The sequence below is a fragment of the Equus caballus genome, chromosome 6 (genome assembly GCF_041296265.1).
Source record: "Equus caballus isolate H_3958 breed thoroughbred chromosome 6, TB-T2T, whole genome shotgun sequence".
NCBI classification, from domain to species: Eukaryota; Metazoa; Chordata; class Mammalia; order Perissodactyla; family Equidae; genus Equus; species Equus caballus.
Window position 1 is genome coordinate 69,661,793 of NC_091689.1, and position 16,923 is coordinate 69,678,715.

Consider the following 16,923-nt stretch of genomic DNA (forward strand, 5'->3'; position numbering starts at 1 on the left):
TTTATCACTTTCTAGGAGCTAGGGATGCATCAATGAATTAAACAGTCAAAAATCCCCGGCCTCTAAGAGCTGATAATCTAGCAAGCGGCAGGAGACAGTAACCAAGTTCAATATATAGCACATTAGACAGAGATAAATACTATCTAGAAAAATAAAGTAGGGAAGGAGGCTTTCTCCTTACCTGTTTTAGGTCCTTGCTCAAAGGTCACCTTTTTTTTTTTTTACTTTGCGATAGGAAGCCTTTGGATATTTGGGCGAGAGACATATGCTCTGTCTAAAAAGAAAAACAACATTTAGGAATAGAATAGCAGGCCCACTCAGCAAAAAACCTAGTAAGGCAGTTATCAGATCTCCACTTTGCCAGAAATTGGGCCACAGTAAATGAAGATTTATACAAAACAGAGAGAACAAGGGCCCACCCCTTCCCCTCTAAAACTCTTGACACTGTTAAGATTTTTTCTGAACACATTTCAACAAATATTCTGGAGAACCCGAGTGTTCTAACCTGAGCTGGTTTTGAATTTTTGCTACCTAGCACCCCATCCCCTCTAGTATCAGCCTAGGGATCTTTTGCACCTGGCGGGGTGTCTGAGGCGATGAGCTATTCTCTCAGCCTTTCCAACCCGCCCTTCCAGAGAAAGCGTCCTCATAAGAAAATGACATCTCTTATAATCAAGAGACTCCGCTGTACTTAACACATACTCATACCTGGCATTTTTACACATATTATGCCTCGAGGACAGGCATAAATGTGTCTCTTCCCTCCTACTCTCCGGACCTGGCTCCCTAGTGTTCTGACAAGAGCTGGAGAAACATTCCCGCCCCAAGCACCCACCCGCCTCTTCGCAGCTCGGGGTTAGCCCTCGCCGCTCAGCCTTCTGGAAGCCGTAGGCCCTGGCGTTGCTCCGCCCCAGAACTACAACTCCCGGCAGGCGTTGTTACTCTCCGCTTCCCTCTTGGCGCATGGCCTGCCGGGAGGGGGCAGGTAGCGGGCGGGCGGGGCCCAATGGGTGCCGGCTCTCGAGGAGAGGGCGGAGGAGAAGAGGAGGGAGGCGGGTTGTGGGCCCCGGCCCCATTCATTGCCGCGGCCGGTCGGACGGGGGTCCCGTGTTTTCCGAGTCATGGAGGCGCTAATTCCTGTTATCAACAAGCTGCAGGACGTCTTCAACACGGTGGGCGCCGACATCATCCAGTTGCCTCAGATCGTCGTGGTGGGAACGCAGGTGAGAGACCAGGGCGGCGTCCGCGCAGGCCGGGGCGCGGGCCTGGTCGGGGCTGCGGCAGCGCTCGCTCCGGGGCCGGCCTTTGCGGCCTGTGGGAGGAGGGCGCTGCTGGGGGCCCCGGAGCTCCCCGGGCTCTGCCGCGCCTGCCCGCCCTGGGGTGCGGTGCACCGGGGCTGGGAATGGGGCCCGGCCGGGCGGGGAGGGGCGGAGCCGGCGCGGCGGGCCTGGCGGGTCCCGGGGGCGGGGGACGGGCCGCGGGCGGAACTGGAGTCCGCGGGGACCGGGCGCGGCTTCGCTCGCGGGCCGCTGCTTCCAAGGGCACCTGGGGGACGCGGGGCCGCGCCGGGCTCGTGGTGGGCCGGCCGGCCCCTTCTCTGTGGGTTTCCGGGCGGCGGGCGTGTCAGTTCCCTCCCCGCCTTGCTCCGGGGCTGCGGAGGCAGTTTCGGAACCGCGCGGTCGGGGCTGAGAAAGCCGCTACTGTGTAGCACCTGAGAGTTTTCCTGCAGGGTAATCCCTCTAGGTTTTGAGAAGGCCGAGGCAGTTAAAGAACAAACACAAAAACAAGAAAAACCTCCTACCGCATGTACGTGGAGTTTGTGGGTGTTCGGAAGGAGTATCCAATTTTTCTGCGTAGGCTGTAGTTTTTGTCTTCCGTTTAAATTGGCAATCAAAGTTCTCTGGTGTTTTCATGTTGGGTTTCTTACAGATACAGTTTTTTTAGCATGCAGAAATATTGAAAGACTAAATGTGTTATTTCTAGAGTGATGGAGGAATATGTTTCATTTTCTCTGCCTGCTGCTTCTCTTGGTTGAAGAGAAATTGCAGGACTTTTATTAGAGTTCAGGGAAATGCGTTTTAGAGATTACTTAGTATATTGATATTGTGTTGTCATTTGTTAATGATCTTTTCTGTTGTGAAGGGGTTTCCTCGTCGTTTTCCATGAGGCGCATTGCTACATCTTGCTACAAAATTAAAGTGTAGTGTGTAAATATTATGAGAGGGAACTTAATGTTCAAAATACTATAGAGTATGTCCAGACATTGGGAATCTTGGAAACCATAGACATCTGCACTTTTTTTTCTCTTTGCTTTTTAAGTTAAGGCAATAGAAATTATTTCAGAAGCAAATTTCCTTGTTCTGCTGTAGGATTGGTATAGATTCTGCTCAATCCTGCCTACATGTATTGTGGTATTTGTAGTTATTGGTGACTCTGAATCATCAACATAATGAGTTATGAGCAGTAGTTTTATTGAGCATATTTTCTTGACTGCTGTGTTCCTGTTAGCCCCTGGAACAGTCTGGGGTATGTAGCAGGTGCCCCATAAATATTTTGAATGAACGGATATTGCTCACTGTCACTAAATAATGTTTTAAAAAGCTGGAACTTTATGAAAAATGATGTTTTTGTGAATAGAATTAGAGATGATATAAATTAAATCTTCGTTGGTAGTAATGTGGAAGCGTTTCCTAGCTGTGGACCAGAGACTTTCCATGTACCTTTAAGGGATTCTCAATGCTTTTTAAGCTTGAAACAGTGAAAGAATCAGGGTTCTAGTGTGTCAGCATAAATAGTTTAAAATCAAGAAGGCTTTTTCTTACACAAAATAGAGTTTATTTCAGTGAGGAAACCTGTTGGCAGAATTGGGAGGGGCAGTGTAGAAAGGTAAAGATCTCACCCTTATGAAAGCCATGAATGTGTGCTAGCAAAAACCGTCCTAGCAGTAACAGTTATATGCCCTATTTGCATGTTGATATTTGAAATTACTCAGTTTTTAGACTTGATTTAATGAAGATTGTCTCCATTTAGGTCTTTGTTAGCTGAAATTCAATCCTTTATTATTCAGGTACAGAAGAAATAAAAAATAATAGAAACAATGTCTTTTTTTTTCCATATTTTCCTCAATATGTTGAAGAAAAACCTCTTCTACTTGATTTGAATACACGTACCCCACTACTTTGTCATCTCTGCCATTTAAGGTTGTGTAACATGCCTCACATTCATATTTAATGGAGTAGCGTACAGTGAGTGAGTTCCAGACATCATAAGTGTTCGGTACTTCATTCTGACTGGTAAACTTCTCAGTGGCAGTGATCGTGTTTTCATAGTACAGGTTTTGTCTCTATCTTACACATTATCTACACCTTAAATGTCTGCAGGTCCCATTTTGTTGAACTTTTTAGAACAGTGATTCTCAAACTTAGTGTATATCAGGATCACTTTGAAAATAAGTATCCTGGACCCCATCACCAGAGATTTTGATTCTATAAGTCTGGGGTGGGCCAGGGACCTAGTGATTCTGATCTAGGTGGTTCATAGGTCCTAATTTGATAAGTATATTAGTGAGTCTTTGATTTTAAAATGTGTGAAACTGGAAAGAGCAGGGGAGCTGAATCTAGGGGCATACCTCCATCCAGTAGAATGCTGATCTTGATGGCATTTTTGCTCCAAAGTATCAACTCCCTAGCAACCTTTGCTGACCCCTAAATGTTTTAAACTTCGATTTCTTAAATTGCTCCAGTGATTCTTATTTGGGGCCTAGAGAGTTGGAGGAGTTGAGGAGAGGGAATCATGTTTACAGCTGTTGATCATTCACAGTTTGTATGAGTTAGCTAAATAAATTGCTTTCCTCTTTAGCTAAGATCGTCTCTGTGGAAAGAACAGAAAATGGGGAGAGAGAAGGTTGATACTTTTAGACTATGGTGTCCTTTGCAGGTGGAGAAAGAGATAACACTTAAACAGCTTTTGTGACTCAACTTGGGGAATTTAATCAGTATTTCTTAAATTGAGAACTGGAAGGGGGAACCCTTCAGGTATGTAATCCAAACTCCCCCCAGTACAGGAATCCCAATGCATATGAGGTTAACCTGAGAATCTGGCTCAGTGTTGATAGTAATGTACTTTTCACTCTGCCTTATATTTCAGTGATTTCAGCACTCCGCCTTCCATAATTTAGACAAACACAAAAAGGAAAAGGAATTTTGGGTTTTTAATGACTAATTTGCAAACCAACTTTTTAAAAATTTAACATTTAAAAAATTGAAATATAATTCCTATTACATAAAATTCACCATTATAAAGTGTACAGTTCATTGGTTTTTAGTATATTCACAAGGTTGGGCAACCATCACCACTCTCTAATTCCAGAACATTTTCATTACCCCAGAAAGAAACTGCTCGTTAGCAGTCACTCCCCATTTCACACTCCCTCCCAGCCCCTGGCAACGATTAATCTTTCTGTCTCTATGGATTTGCCTATTCTGGACATTTCATGTAAATGGAATCATACAATATCTGTCTTCTTTTGCTCAGCATGATATTTTTTAGGTTCATACATGTTTTCTTATGTATTAGTACTTTATTTTTTATGGCTGAATAATATTGCATTATATAGATATGCCACAGTTGGTTTATCCATTCATTAGTTGATGGACATTGGGGTTGTTTCCACTTTTTGGCTATGATGAATAATGCTGCTGTGAACTTTCATTTACAGGTTTTTGTGTGAACATATGTTTTCAGTTCTCTTGGGATATACCTAGGAGTAGAATTGCTGGGTCATTTGGTAACTCTTGTTTAACTTTTTGTGGAACTGGCATACTTTTCCATAGTGGCTGCACCACTTCACATTCCCTCCATCAGTGTATGAGGGTGTCGATTTCTGCACACCCTCATCATCTCTTGTTATTGTCTTCTTTTTGTGAAGAAGATTTGCCCTGAGCTAACATCCATTGCCAGTACTACTCTTTTTTTTTTTGCTTGAGGAATATTAGACCTGAGCTAACATCTATGCCAGTCTTCCTCTACTTTGTATGTAGGATGCTGCCGCAGCATGACTGATGAGTGGAGTAGGTCCATACCCAGGGTCCGAACGTGTGAACCTGGGCCACTGAAGCAGAGTGTGCAGAACTTCAACTACTCAGCCATAGGGCCAGCCCCCATGCTGTCTTTTTTTGAAAGTGCTAAATGATTTTAGAATTCCTTATTTTTTAAAAAAGCGCGCATATCCTTCTCCTGCGTCCTCTAGTACTGCTAGCTACATTTTAGCTCCTTCTGAAACCTTGCTCTCTTTTGCTTGATATGCCTACATTTGTCTTGTGCTTCTAGAGGTGATGTCTTCATTAAGTTTAGTATTTGGTGCCAAATATTGATCATAGTTTTCATTTGTTTTCTTGTGCATGTTCTTAGGTAAACTTATGTTTTCCTCTTTCCTTTCTTTTTTCTAATTTCTTTGTATAGATCATGTGCTACTTCCTTTTTTAAACTTAGAAAAAATGAGGTAATTTATGTAACATAAATTAGCCATTTTAAAGTGTACTAAATGCCCCTGAATTATACATCCATAGTTTTGTGCAACCATTACCTCTGTCTAGGTCCAAAACATTTTCATCACACCACAAGAAAATTCCATACCTATTAAGCGATCAGTTCGTATTCCTTGTCCCCCAGTTCCTGGCAACCACTAATCTTCTGTCTCTATAGATTTCCCTATTCTGTATGTTTCATAGAGATGGAATTCTACAATATGTGACCATTTATGTCTGACTTTTTTCATTAGCATAATGTGGTTCATTCACATTGTAGCATGTATCAGTACTTCTTTCCTTTTAATTGCTGAGTAATATTCCATTATGTGTATATATCATATTTTGTTTATCATTAATCTGTTGATGGATATTTGAGTTTCTATCTTTTGACAGTTGTGAATGGTGCTGCTATCAACATTTGTCTACAAGTATTTGTTTGAGTACCTGTTTTCAGTTCTTTTGGGTATATATGTAGGAGTGAAATTGCTGGGTCATATGCTAATTCTGCATTTAACTTTTTGAGGAACCACCAGACTGTTTTCCACAGTGGCTGTACTATTTTACATTCCTACCAAATGTATTCCTCATACATTTATGAGGGTTCCAATTTCTCTATATCCTTGCCAACACTTGTTATTGTCTGTCTCTTTTATTATAGCTATCCTAATGAGGGTGTGAGGTAGTACCTCACTGTGGTTTTGGTTAGCATTTTCCTAATGATTAGTGACGTTGAGTACCTTTTCATGTACCCATCGGCCATTTGTATATCTTCGGAAAAATGTCTATTTAGGTACTTTGCCCATTTTTTAATTGAGTTGTTTGTTTTTTTGATATTGGGTTGAATGAGGTCTTTCTATACTTTGGATATTAACCCCTTATTGAATATGTAGTTTGCAAATCTTTTCTCCCATCCCATAGGTTGCCTTTTCCTTTTGTTGATGGTTTTCTTTGCTGTGCAGAAGCTGTTTATTGATGTAGTCCCACTTATTTATTTTTGGTTTTGTTGCCTTTCCTTTTGGTGTCAAATCCAAAAAATCATCACCAAGACTGATGTCAAGGAGCTTATTGCCTATGTTTGTTTTTCTAGAAATTTTATGGTTTGAGGTCTTACATTCGAGTCTTCAATCCATTTTGAGTTGATTTTTGTGTATGGTGTAAGGTAGTGGTCCAGTTTCATTCTTTTGCATGTGGCTGTCCAGTTTTCCCAACGCCATTTATTTATTTATTTTTTATTTAATTTTTAAAAAGATTTTATTTTTCCTCTTTCTCCCAAATCCCCCTGGTACACAGTTGTGTATCTTTAGTTGCAGGTCCTTCTAGTTGTGGCATGTGGTATGCTGCCTCAGCATAGCTTGATGGGCAGTGCCATGTCTGTGCCCAGGATTTGAACCGGTGAAATCCTGGGCCGCTGAAGCAGAGTGCACAAACTTAACCACTTGGCCACGGGGCCGGCCCCCTATTTATTTATTTTTTAAAGATTTTATTTTTCCTTTTTCTCCCCAAAGGTCCCCAGTACATAGTTCTGTATTTTTAGTTGTGGGTCCTTCTAGTTGTGGCATGTGGGATGCTGCCTAAGTATGGCTTGACGAGTGGTGCCATGTCTGTGCCCAGGATCTGAACCAGCGAAACCCTGGGCCACCGAAGCAGAGCAGGCGAACTTAACCACTTGGCCATGGGGCCTGGTCCCCATTTATTGAATACCCTGTCTTTTGCCTACTGTATATTCTTGGCTCCTTTGTTGTAAATCAATTGACCATATATGCATAGGTTTATTTCTCTACTCTGTTCCATTGATCTGTGTGTCTATTTTTATGCTAATATCATACTGTTTTGATTACTATCGCTTTGTAATATACTTTAGAATCAGGAAGCGTGATGCCTCCAGCTTTGTTCTTCTGTTTTAAAATTGTTTTGGCTCTTCAGAGTCTTTTGTGATTTCATACAGATTTGGGGACTGTTTGTTCTGTTTCTGTGAAAAATGCCATTAAAATTTTGATGGGGATTACATTGCCTCTGTAGATCTCTTTGGATTGTATGGACATTTTAACGATATTAGTTCAAATCCATGAGCACAGAATATCTTTGCATTTATTTGTGTCTTCATTTTCTTTCAACAGTGTCTTACAGTTTTCAATGTACAGGTCTTTCATCTCCTTGGTTAAATTTATTCCTGCATAGTTTATTCTTTTTGATGCAATTGTACATGAGATTGTTTTCTTAATTTCTCTTTCTGATAGTTCATTGTTAGTGCATAGAAATGCAACTGATTTTTTATATTGATTTTGTATTCTGCAACTTTACTGAATTCGTTGATTAGTTCTAACAGTTTCTTGGTGGCGTCTTCAGGGTTTTCTGTATATAATATTATGTCATCTGCAAATAGTGACAGTTTTACTTCTTCCTTTCCAATTTGGTTGCCTTTATTTTCCTTGCCTAATTGCTCTGTCTAGGACTTCCAATACTATGTTGAATAAAATTGGCAAGGGTGGGCATCCTTTTCTTGTTCTCAATCTTAGAGGAAAATCTTTCAACTTTTCACCATTGAGTATGATGTTAGCTGTGGGCTTCTTATATGGTATATGATCCTTTTAATGTATTGTTGAATTCACTTTGCTAGTATTTTGTTGAGGACTTTTTTGTCTACATTCATGAGGGATATTGGCCTCTAATTTTCCTTGTCTGGTTTTGGTATCAGAGTAATGCCGGCATTGTAAAGTGAGTTCAGAAAAGTTTGAGAAGGATTGGTATTAATTCTTCTTTAATTTTTGGTAGAATTCACCATTGAAACCATCTGATCCTGGATTTTTGTTTGTTTGGGAGGTTTTTGATTACTGACTCAATCTCCTTACTAGTAATCGCTTTGTTCAGATTTTCTATTTCTTCATGATTCAGTCTTGGTTGTGTGTTTCTAGCAATTTATCCATTTCTTCTAGATTGTCCAATTGGTGTATAGTTGTTCATAGTAGTCTCATGATCTTTTGTATTTCCGTGGTATCAGTTGTAATATTTCTTCTTTTATTTCTGATTTATTTGAGTGCTTTTTTTTTTCTTGGCAAGTCTAGCTAAAGGTTTGTCTATTTTGTTAATCTTTTCAAAAAACCAGCTCTTAGTTTAATTGATTTTTTTCTATTGTCTTTTTAGTGTCTATTTCATTTATATACACTCTGATCTTTGATATTTTGTTCCCTTACTTTTAGCTTTGGGCTTTGTTTTTCTTTGTCTAATTCCATGAGGTGTAAAGTTAGCTTGTTTATTTGAGATCTTTCTTGTTGGTTAATATGGACATTTATTGCTATGAACTTGCCTCTTAGAAATGCTTTTGCTGCATCACATAAGTTTTGGTATGTTGTATTCCCATTTTCATTTTTCTCAAGATACTTTTTGATTTTTTCTTTCATTCTGTGGTTTTCAGTAGCTTGTTGTTTAATCTTCACATATTTGCGAATTTTCTAGTTTCTTCTTGTAATTGATGTCTAGTTTCATACTATTGTAGTTGGAAAAGATGCCTGATATTATTTCAGTGTTCTTAAATTTATTAAGACTTGTTTTGTGGCCTAACATATGATATATCCTGAAGAATGTTCCATGTGTGCTTGAGAAGAATGTGTATTCTGTTGCTTTTGGGTGGAATGTTCTGTATATGTCTGATAAGTCCATCTGGTCTGACATGTCATTTAAGGCCAAGGTTTCTTTATTGGTTTTCTGTCTGGGTGATCTATCCATTGATGACAGTGGGGTATTAAAGGCCCCTTCTATTATTATATTGTTGTCTACTTCTCCCTTTAGGTCCGTTAATATTTACTTTATATGTTTAGTGTTTCTACATTGGGTGCATACATATTTACAAATGTTATATCCTCCTGTTGGACTGACCCTTTTATTATTATATAAAGGCATTCTTTGTCTCTTAATACAGTCTTTGTGTTAAAGTCTATTTTTGTCTGATATAGGTATAGCTATCCCAGCTTACTTTTGGTTTTCATTTGTGTGGAATATCTTTTTCCAGCCCTTTACTTTCAGTCTGTGTATGTCCTTACATCTGAAGTTAGTTTCTTGTAGACAGCATGTAGGTGGGTCTTGTTTTTTTAATCTGTTCAGCCACTCTAGTCTTTTGATTGGAAAATTTTGTCCATTTACATTTAATGTAATTATTGTTAGGTATGGACTTATTGTCATTTGTTAATTGTTTTCTGACTGTTTTATAATTCCTTTGTTTCTTCCTCTCTTGCTCTCTTCTGTTGTGATTTGATGATTTTCTGTGGTGCTATGTTTAGATTCCTTTTCTTTATCTTCTATGTTAGTACTATAGGTTTTTGCTTTGTGGTTACCATGAGGCTTACATAAAACAACCTATATATATATATATATATAAAACAGTCTTTTAAGTTGATAACAACATCAACTTGAATGTATTCTAAAGTTCTACATTTTTATCCCCCCCATTTTATGTTTTTGATGCCACACTTTGCATCTTTTTATCTCAGGGCCAGTCTTCCTCACCAAAAAAAAAAAGAACAAGTAACTGAAAACCAGTAGCCATAAAGGAAGAGACCAAGGTAGATAATCAGGGTAACAAAATGAAGTTAATAAAGAATGCAGGAGAGAACTTTAAAATATATTGTTTGTGAAATATCTCATTTAAGGAGGAAGCACAAAATGGCATGTTTTGGATGATTGGGAAGAATAGCCCCTGAAATTGCTGAAAGGCTAATTTATTAAATAGAAAAACAGCTTGAGGAATTCTCCTAAAAGGCAGATCCAAAACATACATTGGGAAATTTATTAGAGATAAGAGACTTGGTGGTGAGAGCTGGGAGAGCCAAAATCCTTCTCTTAGTGGACTGGGAAAGAGTAGTTGGACCAGATGACAAAGAATAATCAAACAGGTGATAGGTAGAAGTTCCCCGGGGCCAAAGTAGTCGTCTTCACATTTCAGTTGCTGGGCACAAATATCGAAAGAATTGACATGCCCTGATTAAATTTCTGAAATCAAAACAAAAACCCCAGAATTCTCCAAGTGTCAAAATAGAAGGAGGGAGGGAAAAACAGGTTTGCTGAAAGGGAAAGAGAATCAGACTGGCTCTAGACCTCCAGTCTGCAACAGCAGGTGTTAGACGACATGGAGAAATGTTTAAAATTTAGAGTTCCTTGGGAAATTAATTGTGATTATAAAATTCTCTGTCTATACTGTAAACACTGTTTAAATGCAGTGAAACATAAATAACTGGACAAGAGAGAAGAGAAAAAAGTTTTATTGCCTGTCCATTTTCTATTCAAGATATTGTGAAATAAAATCGAAATGTTACCTGAATTGCTTCCAACTCTGTTTTAGCTCAATTATAGTACTTTGAGCTTTCCAGCAGAGCTGTCCACTTAAGCTAGTATAGATCGTTTGTACAGAAGGGCAGGGTGGACACAGGAAATGGTCTGTAACCCGTATCCAAGCTGTGTGGCTGTATCAAGTGTCTGTTTAGGGTATGGGAGGGAGGGGGAACTGTTGTAACCTCTTTAATTGCCTCTTCAATATGAGATCCTATACCACATTCAAGGCATTAAAAAATTATTTTGAAATATCGAAAGTGTCAAAAAGGTGTAAAGAATAATATTATGAACACCATTGTGTCTACCTCTCAGTTTAAGAAATAAAACATTAACTACCCAGTTGAATTTCCCTCCTTCCCAGATAGAGATAATTGTTTTCCTGAATTTGGTGTTTATCACTTTGTTATACGTATAGTACATATGTAGATAACTTAAGCAATATGTATTGTTTTACATGGTTCAAACCTGGAGTAAGTGGTGTCAAACAGTATATAGTCCTTTGTAACTGTTTTTTACACAATCATACATGAGATTTACTCATACATACACATATATATTCCTAATTTGGTCACTTAAGTGCTATATATCCATTATATGAATATATCAAAATTTTTCTTCTTCTTGAGGAACATTTGAGTGTTTCCCATTGTTTGCTGTAGCAGTTTTAGTAAACAGCAGTACTAGGAACATTCCTAGACATGCCTCACTGTACGCATTTGAGAATTTCTCTAAGGTGTCAAGAAGTAGAATTACCAGACTGTAGGGGAGATTTATTTTCATTTTTACTTGATATTGTTGCTTGCTCTTCAGAATGGTGGTAACCATTTACATTCCCACCAACAGAGTGAAGTTTATTTACTTATTTATTTATACCTGTACTTAATATTGTTACTTTTTTGTCGTATCTCATTGTGGTTTTTATTGCATCTCCCTGATTACTAATGAGTATGAGCATCTTAACTTATTCCTTGGCACTTTGTGGTTCTGTTTTTGTGAGTTTCTATTCATATCTCTGCACGTTATTTTCTATTAGGTTATTCATCTTTTTCTTATTGATTTGTAGGAGTTATTTATACATTTTGGTTACTAATTCTTTGTCAGTTATATGGATCACAAATATTTTGCCATAACTTTTTTGTGTGAGTAAAAGAAATTTTAATTTCTCCATAGTTGAATTATCAATCTTTTCTTCTCTAGTTTGTACATTTTGTGTATAAAATAGTAATTCCTTATCTCAAAGTCATGAAAGTATTCTTTTGTTCTCTAATTTATAGTTATGCTTTTTCATATTTATTTATAATTCATCTGGAATTTGTTTTCTCCTTTGTTTTTTTAACAGCTTTATTGAGATGTCATTTATATACTATAAAGCTCACCCATTTGAAATGTATAATTCAGTGTTTTTAGCATGTCTATAGAGTTGTGCAGCCAGACCTGATGGTCTAGTGGTTAAGATTTGGTGCTCTGAGCACCATGGCCCAGGTTCGTTTCTTGGTCAGAGAACGACACCACCCGTCTCTTGGCTCTCATGCTGTGGCAGCTACCTATTGCTGTGATGCTGAAAGCTATGTTCTCAGTATTTTAAATACCAGCAGGGTCACCCATGGTGGACAGGTTTCAGCAGAGCTTCCAGACTAAGACAGACTGGGAAGAAGGACCTGGCCACCCACTTCTGAAAAAACTGGCCTTGAAAACTCTATGAATAGCTACGGAGTGTTGTCTGATGTAGTGCCAGAAGATGAGGGGATGGCACAGAAAGACAGAGCAGAGTTCTGCTCTGCTATATACAAGGTTGCTAGGAGTCAGAATTGACTTGACGACACTAATGATAGATAGAGTTGTGCAACCATCACCATAATCTAATTTTAGAATATTTCATTATCCCAAAAAGGAACTTCGTATCCATTAGCAATCACTCTTCACTCCTCTGTGCCCCAGCACTAGACTGCCACTTAATCTACTTTCTTGGCTTTCTGGATTTGCCTTCCTGCATTTCATATAAATGGGATCAAATAATATGTGTGCTCTATTGTGACTGAATTCTTTTACCTAAGTGAAATATAATGTTTTTGAGGTTCATCCATGTTGTGGCATGTATCAGTACTTTATTCTTTTTTATGACTGAATGATATTAAAAAAAACTTACATAAGACTAAACATTAATGTCAGTATTTCTGAATGGGTTAGGTTTCCCATGTCTATGAACATGACAGTGGTGCTAGAATACTTTCCCATAAAAACAGAACAAATAGCATAGGAAAACCAAAACCCATGAACAGTGTTTACAAGAAAATTAGTTGACCATGTTTCTCCACAAACTGTTAAATACCAGTAGGTTGGGGACAAACCACCAACAGCTCCAAGACCTGTGTATTATTATCTATGTAGGAAGAAGAAGGAAGCAGTGGAACATCAATTGAATCTGAGAATCGAAAAATAGCCAAAAGGCAATCACTGGAAAGCTTGGAGGGCCATTTTAAGAACACCAGCTGAAACTGGGAGGGGTTTTGCACACACTGATAATGGGTGAGTGAAAGAGGTCTGTTGTAAAGTCTTAAGGGACCGGAGCGCATTCATGAAACTTCTAAAACTAACCACCAAAGCTCCCTTCCAGGACCAAGACAAGATATCTCAGGAAACAACTATGTTTTTGAACACTATATGAAAGCAACAAGAGGGAGTCTCAGAGTATGAGGTTAGAATAGCTATTCTATGCCAAGCCTCCTTCTAAAAGTTCAGGAAAATGAATTTAATTTAAATATCAGCAGTATGAAATGATTGTGAAATCTCATAAAAGTTTTTAAAGAAAATGAGCCTCAGAATAGCATCCTTTCTAAAGACAGTGAAAGCACACCAGAAGGATGTGTCCGTAAAATAGATGAAAACCATTAGATATTAAGACAAAAGGTAAGACAAAAGACATTGTAATCAGAACAAGCCATTTCAAAAAAATAAGTTTGCATAAGAAAAAGAAAAACTAGGTGGTAAAACTTAGTAAAGTATTGGAAATGAAGGAAAACATTTTGGAAGACAAATGAGAAAGAGCACAACAGCAAGTGAGCATAACAGAAAATACGTTAAGAGAGAAGGATGTTGAAAAGGAAAAAGACATTAAAAATAAAGAGGATAAGAAAGAGGGGTAAAAAGAATTTGATAGAAATTGATATTGAAGACAGGCAAACAAGATCCAGCATATGTATAATAGGAGTCCCCAGTGAAGTAAAACCAATAGCAAGGGAACAGAGCAGATACTAAAAATTACAGTTTAACTGAGTTAAAAACAGATTTGAGACTCCATCTTGAAAGAGCACAGCAAATATCTGAGAACACTGGCAGAGAGAAACCAATACTGAGATGTGGTCTAGTAAAATTATTGGACTTTAAAGGAAAAATTAAAATCCTTCAGACATGCAGCAAAAGTCACAAAGTCTCTTATAAGGTAAGGAAAACCAGATTATTAGTACACTTTTCAACAGTAACAACTTATAAGAGAAGACATTCTTGTTATGAGAGAAGACATAATTTATTATGGAATTCCATATTTAAGATACTTAAGAAAGTTTGAGCCCAAGATTTTATATATAACCAAACTGATTTTCAAGTACAGAAGTCACACACTATTATCTGTATGCTAGAACTTGAAGAATCTTGTTCCCATTAGTCCTTCCTGAGGAATCTGCTATCGAAAAAGCTTCAGAGAATCAATATGACTATAGAGACAGTAATATAAAGACTGATGGTTAGCATTACACACATAGTTGCAGAACCAAGACTAAGTGGGGGATAAAGAAGGAGAAAGTATGGTCTATAAAGCGTGGGAAGGAGAATGGAGGGATCATATGCAAAACATTTTAAAAACTATTTTTGGTATTCATATTGGTGGTGATAGTATTGGTATTATCTGGAGACTGTGTAATGTGAAATAAAAAGCAAATGAGTTGTGTTATTCTAATTCTGTCATGAAGTGTGTCCTTGAGAATCTTGATTCTTGTTGTAGAAGAAAGAAGATAGAGATAACGTAGATTGGGGGATGTATGTGTTTGTGTAGGGTGAGCAGGGCAAGTGTTGATAACTGAGAGAAATAAGTTAAACATTTAATTCAGGAGTTTTTAAAAGGAAAAATAGATAAATAACCCCTCTTCCCCAGAAAAAAACACCAGGTAGAAGAAATTAACAGTGTTAAAAAAATTACAAAATGAAATCAGGGGCCAGCCCCATGGCTGAGTGGTTAAGTTCGTGCGCTCTGCCTTGGTGGCCCAGGGTTTTGCTGTTTGGATCCTGGGTGCGGACATGGCACCACTCATCAGGCCATGCTGAGGCGGCGTCCCATATGCCATAGCTAGCGGGACCCACAACTAAAGTATACAACTATGTACTGGGGGAATTTGGGGAGAAAAAGCAGGAAAAAAAAAAGATTGGCAACAGTTGTTAGCTCAGTGCTAATCTTTAAAAAAAAAAAAAGGAAACCAAATAAAATACAGATTTGACCCATAAGATCAATTAAATAGTCAATTGGAAAATTTGGTTAGAAAAAATACGTAAAGACAAAATATTACAAATAAGGAAAATGAAAATGTCTAAGAATATTATAAGTAATTATGCCTATAAATTTCAAAATTGAGGAGAATTGGATGATTTTTTTTCCCCCTGAGGAACATTTCCCCTGAGCTAACATCTGTGTCACTTTTCTTCTATTTTCTCTGTGGGTCATCATCACAGCATGGCTGCTAACAGGCAGTGTAGGTCCACGCCTGTGAGCTGAACCCAGGCCGCTGAAGCGGAGCATGCTCAACTTAACCACTAGCCCAAGGGGCTGGCCCCCGAGTGAATTTTTTTATGGACAGTTTTTATCAAACACATAAAGAACAGTAAATTTCCATGTTGTTTAAACTATTTCAGAGTACAGAAAAGAAATGATGGAAAACACCCCATTTTACTTAATGAGAGGGATAAACCTGGACACCAAAACCTAGCAACACTGGATGTGCCACATAATCTTCAATTGGACCTTCCATATTCACTCAACATTCCTATTCTCTATCATGAGGGATCTTTCTGGACAATATGAATGGGCCTCTATGTCCTCTGGCTTCTGATTGGATCTGGAAGTGGGGAACTCTGGCAGGAATTGGAAAAAGGAGGAGATTAAAGTCTGGGTATTAATTCCCCTGGCTCATTCCCTGGGTGCCTTGGGCTGGCTCTCCCTCTTCTGAAAGACCTAGTCCTTCCTTCAGGGCCTGTGGGTTCTAAGAGCTTCTGTGTTGTTACTGAACTGTCCCTTGTGACTCCTCTAAGCCTCATCTGTAGCTTTGCAAATTAAAAAAAAAGTCTGCTTGTAAATAAACCCTTCTTAAGTTAACCTAACTTGAGTGGGCCATCTGCTTGCTGTAGACCTTGTTTGATACAACAGATGAGTTTAGGATTTTTACATTGGAGAAAATAGGAAATTAAAAGATGTACTAGTTTTGACTACTAAGAAAAAACAATATGGAAAAAATATTCTGTACAGAAACATATATTAATTACAAAGTCAAGAAAAACAGGAATTTATAAACATTTAAAATGTATAATAGAGACCAAGGGTTTATATAGTATTTGCTTACCTACTGTTTATTTTAGTATATTGTATCTATGTTAAATTTCCTGAGTGTGATTGTGATTATGTAGAAGAATGCCCTTGTTCTTAGAGATATACCACAATATTTAGGGATGAAGTGTTATGATATATATAACTCTCACATGGGACAGCAAAAAAACAAGTGTGTGTGTGTGTGTGTGTGTGTGTGTGTAAGAAGAGATAAAGCAAATCTGTCAAAATGTTAATAATTGGTGTATCTTTGTTAAGCTCTCTGGTATTCACTGTTAATATTTTTGCAACTGTTTTGTGGCTTTGAAATTTTCAAAATAAAACGTTGGAAAATATTCAAAACAATAAAAAATGAAATATTGATATGGATAAAGAGCTTTATAAACTAATAAGGAACATATGAAATGGCAGCATTTGAACAAGCAAATCACTGAAGGAAAAATGTAGAAAGCCCTTAAACAAAATGATGCCTGTCTTGAATAATAA

At 38.1% G+C, this 16,923-nt stretch overlaps 1 protein-coding gene and 2 long non-coding RNA genes across 20 annotated transcripts in view; 2 read left to right on the top strand and 1 right to left on the bottom strand.

The window, feature by feature from the left end:
* LOC106783274 (uncharacterized) overlaps positions 1-965 on the bottom strand; it is a 120,585-nt gene extending 119,620 nt beyond the window's left edge. For all 7 annotated transcript variants that reach the window (XR_011440027.1, XR_011440030.1, XR_011440025.1 and 4 more), the window contains exons 1-2: positions 709-965; positions 182-274 (exon numbers count right to left, since the gene is read on the bottom strand). This is a non-coding gene — a long non-coding RNA (uncharacterized lncRNA). The remainder of the gene's footprint in view (positions 1-181; positions 275-708) is intronic.
* DNM1L (dynamin 1 like) overlaps positions 903-16,923 on the top strand; it is a 46,372-nt gene continuing 30,351 nt past the window's right edge. For 5 of the 12 annotated variants that reach the window (XM_023643346.2, XM_023643344.2, XM_070271237.1 and 2 more), the window contains exon 1: positions 974-1,223. In XM_023643346.2, the coding sequence (XP_023499114.1) occupies positions 1,122-1,223 (102 nt within the window). In that variant the 5' untranslated portion in view covers positions 974-1,121. Of the gene's footprint in view, positions 1,224-16,923 lie in introns of all 12 variants that reach the window. The other 7 variants (XM_023643347.2, XM_023643342.2, XM_023643345.2 and 4 more) reach the window with 7 other exon arrangements.
* LOC138924789 (uncharacterized) lies at positions 1,512-16,789 on the top strand. Its single transcript, XR_011440024.1, has 3 exons — positions 1,512-1,806; positions 13,239-13,376; positions 15,750-16,789. It is a non-coding gene; the product is annotated as an uncharacterized lncRNA (long non-coding RNA).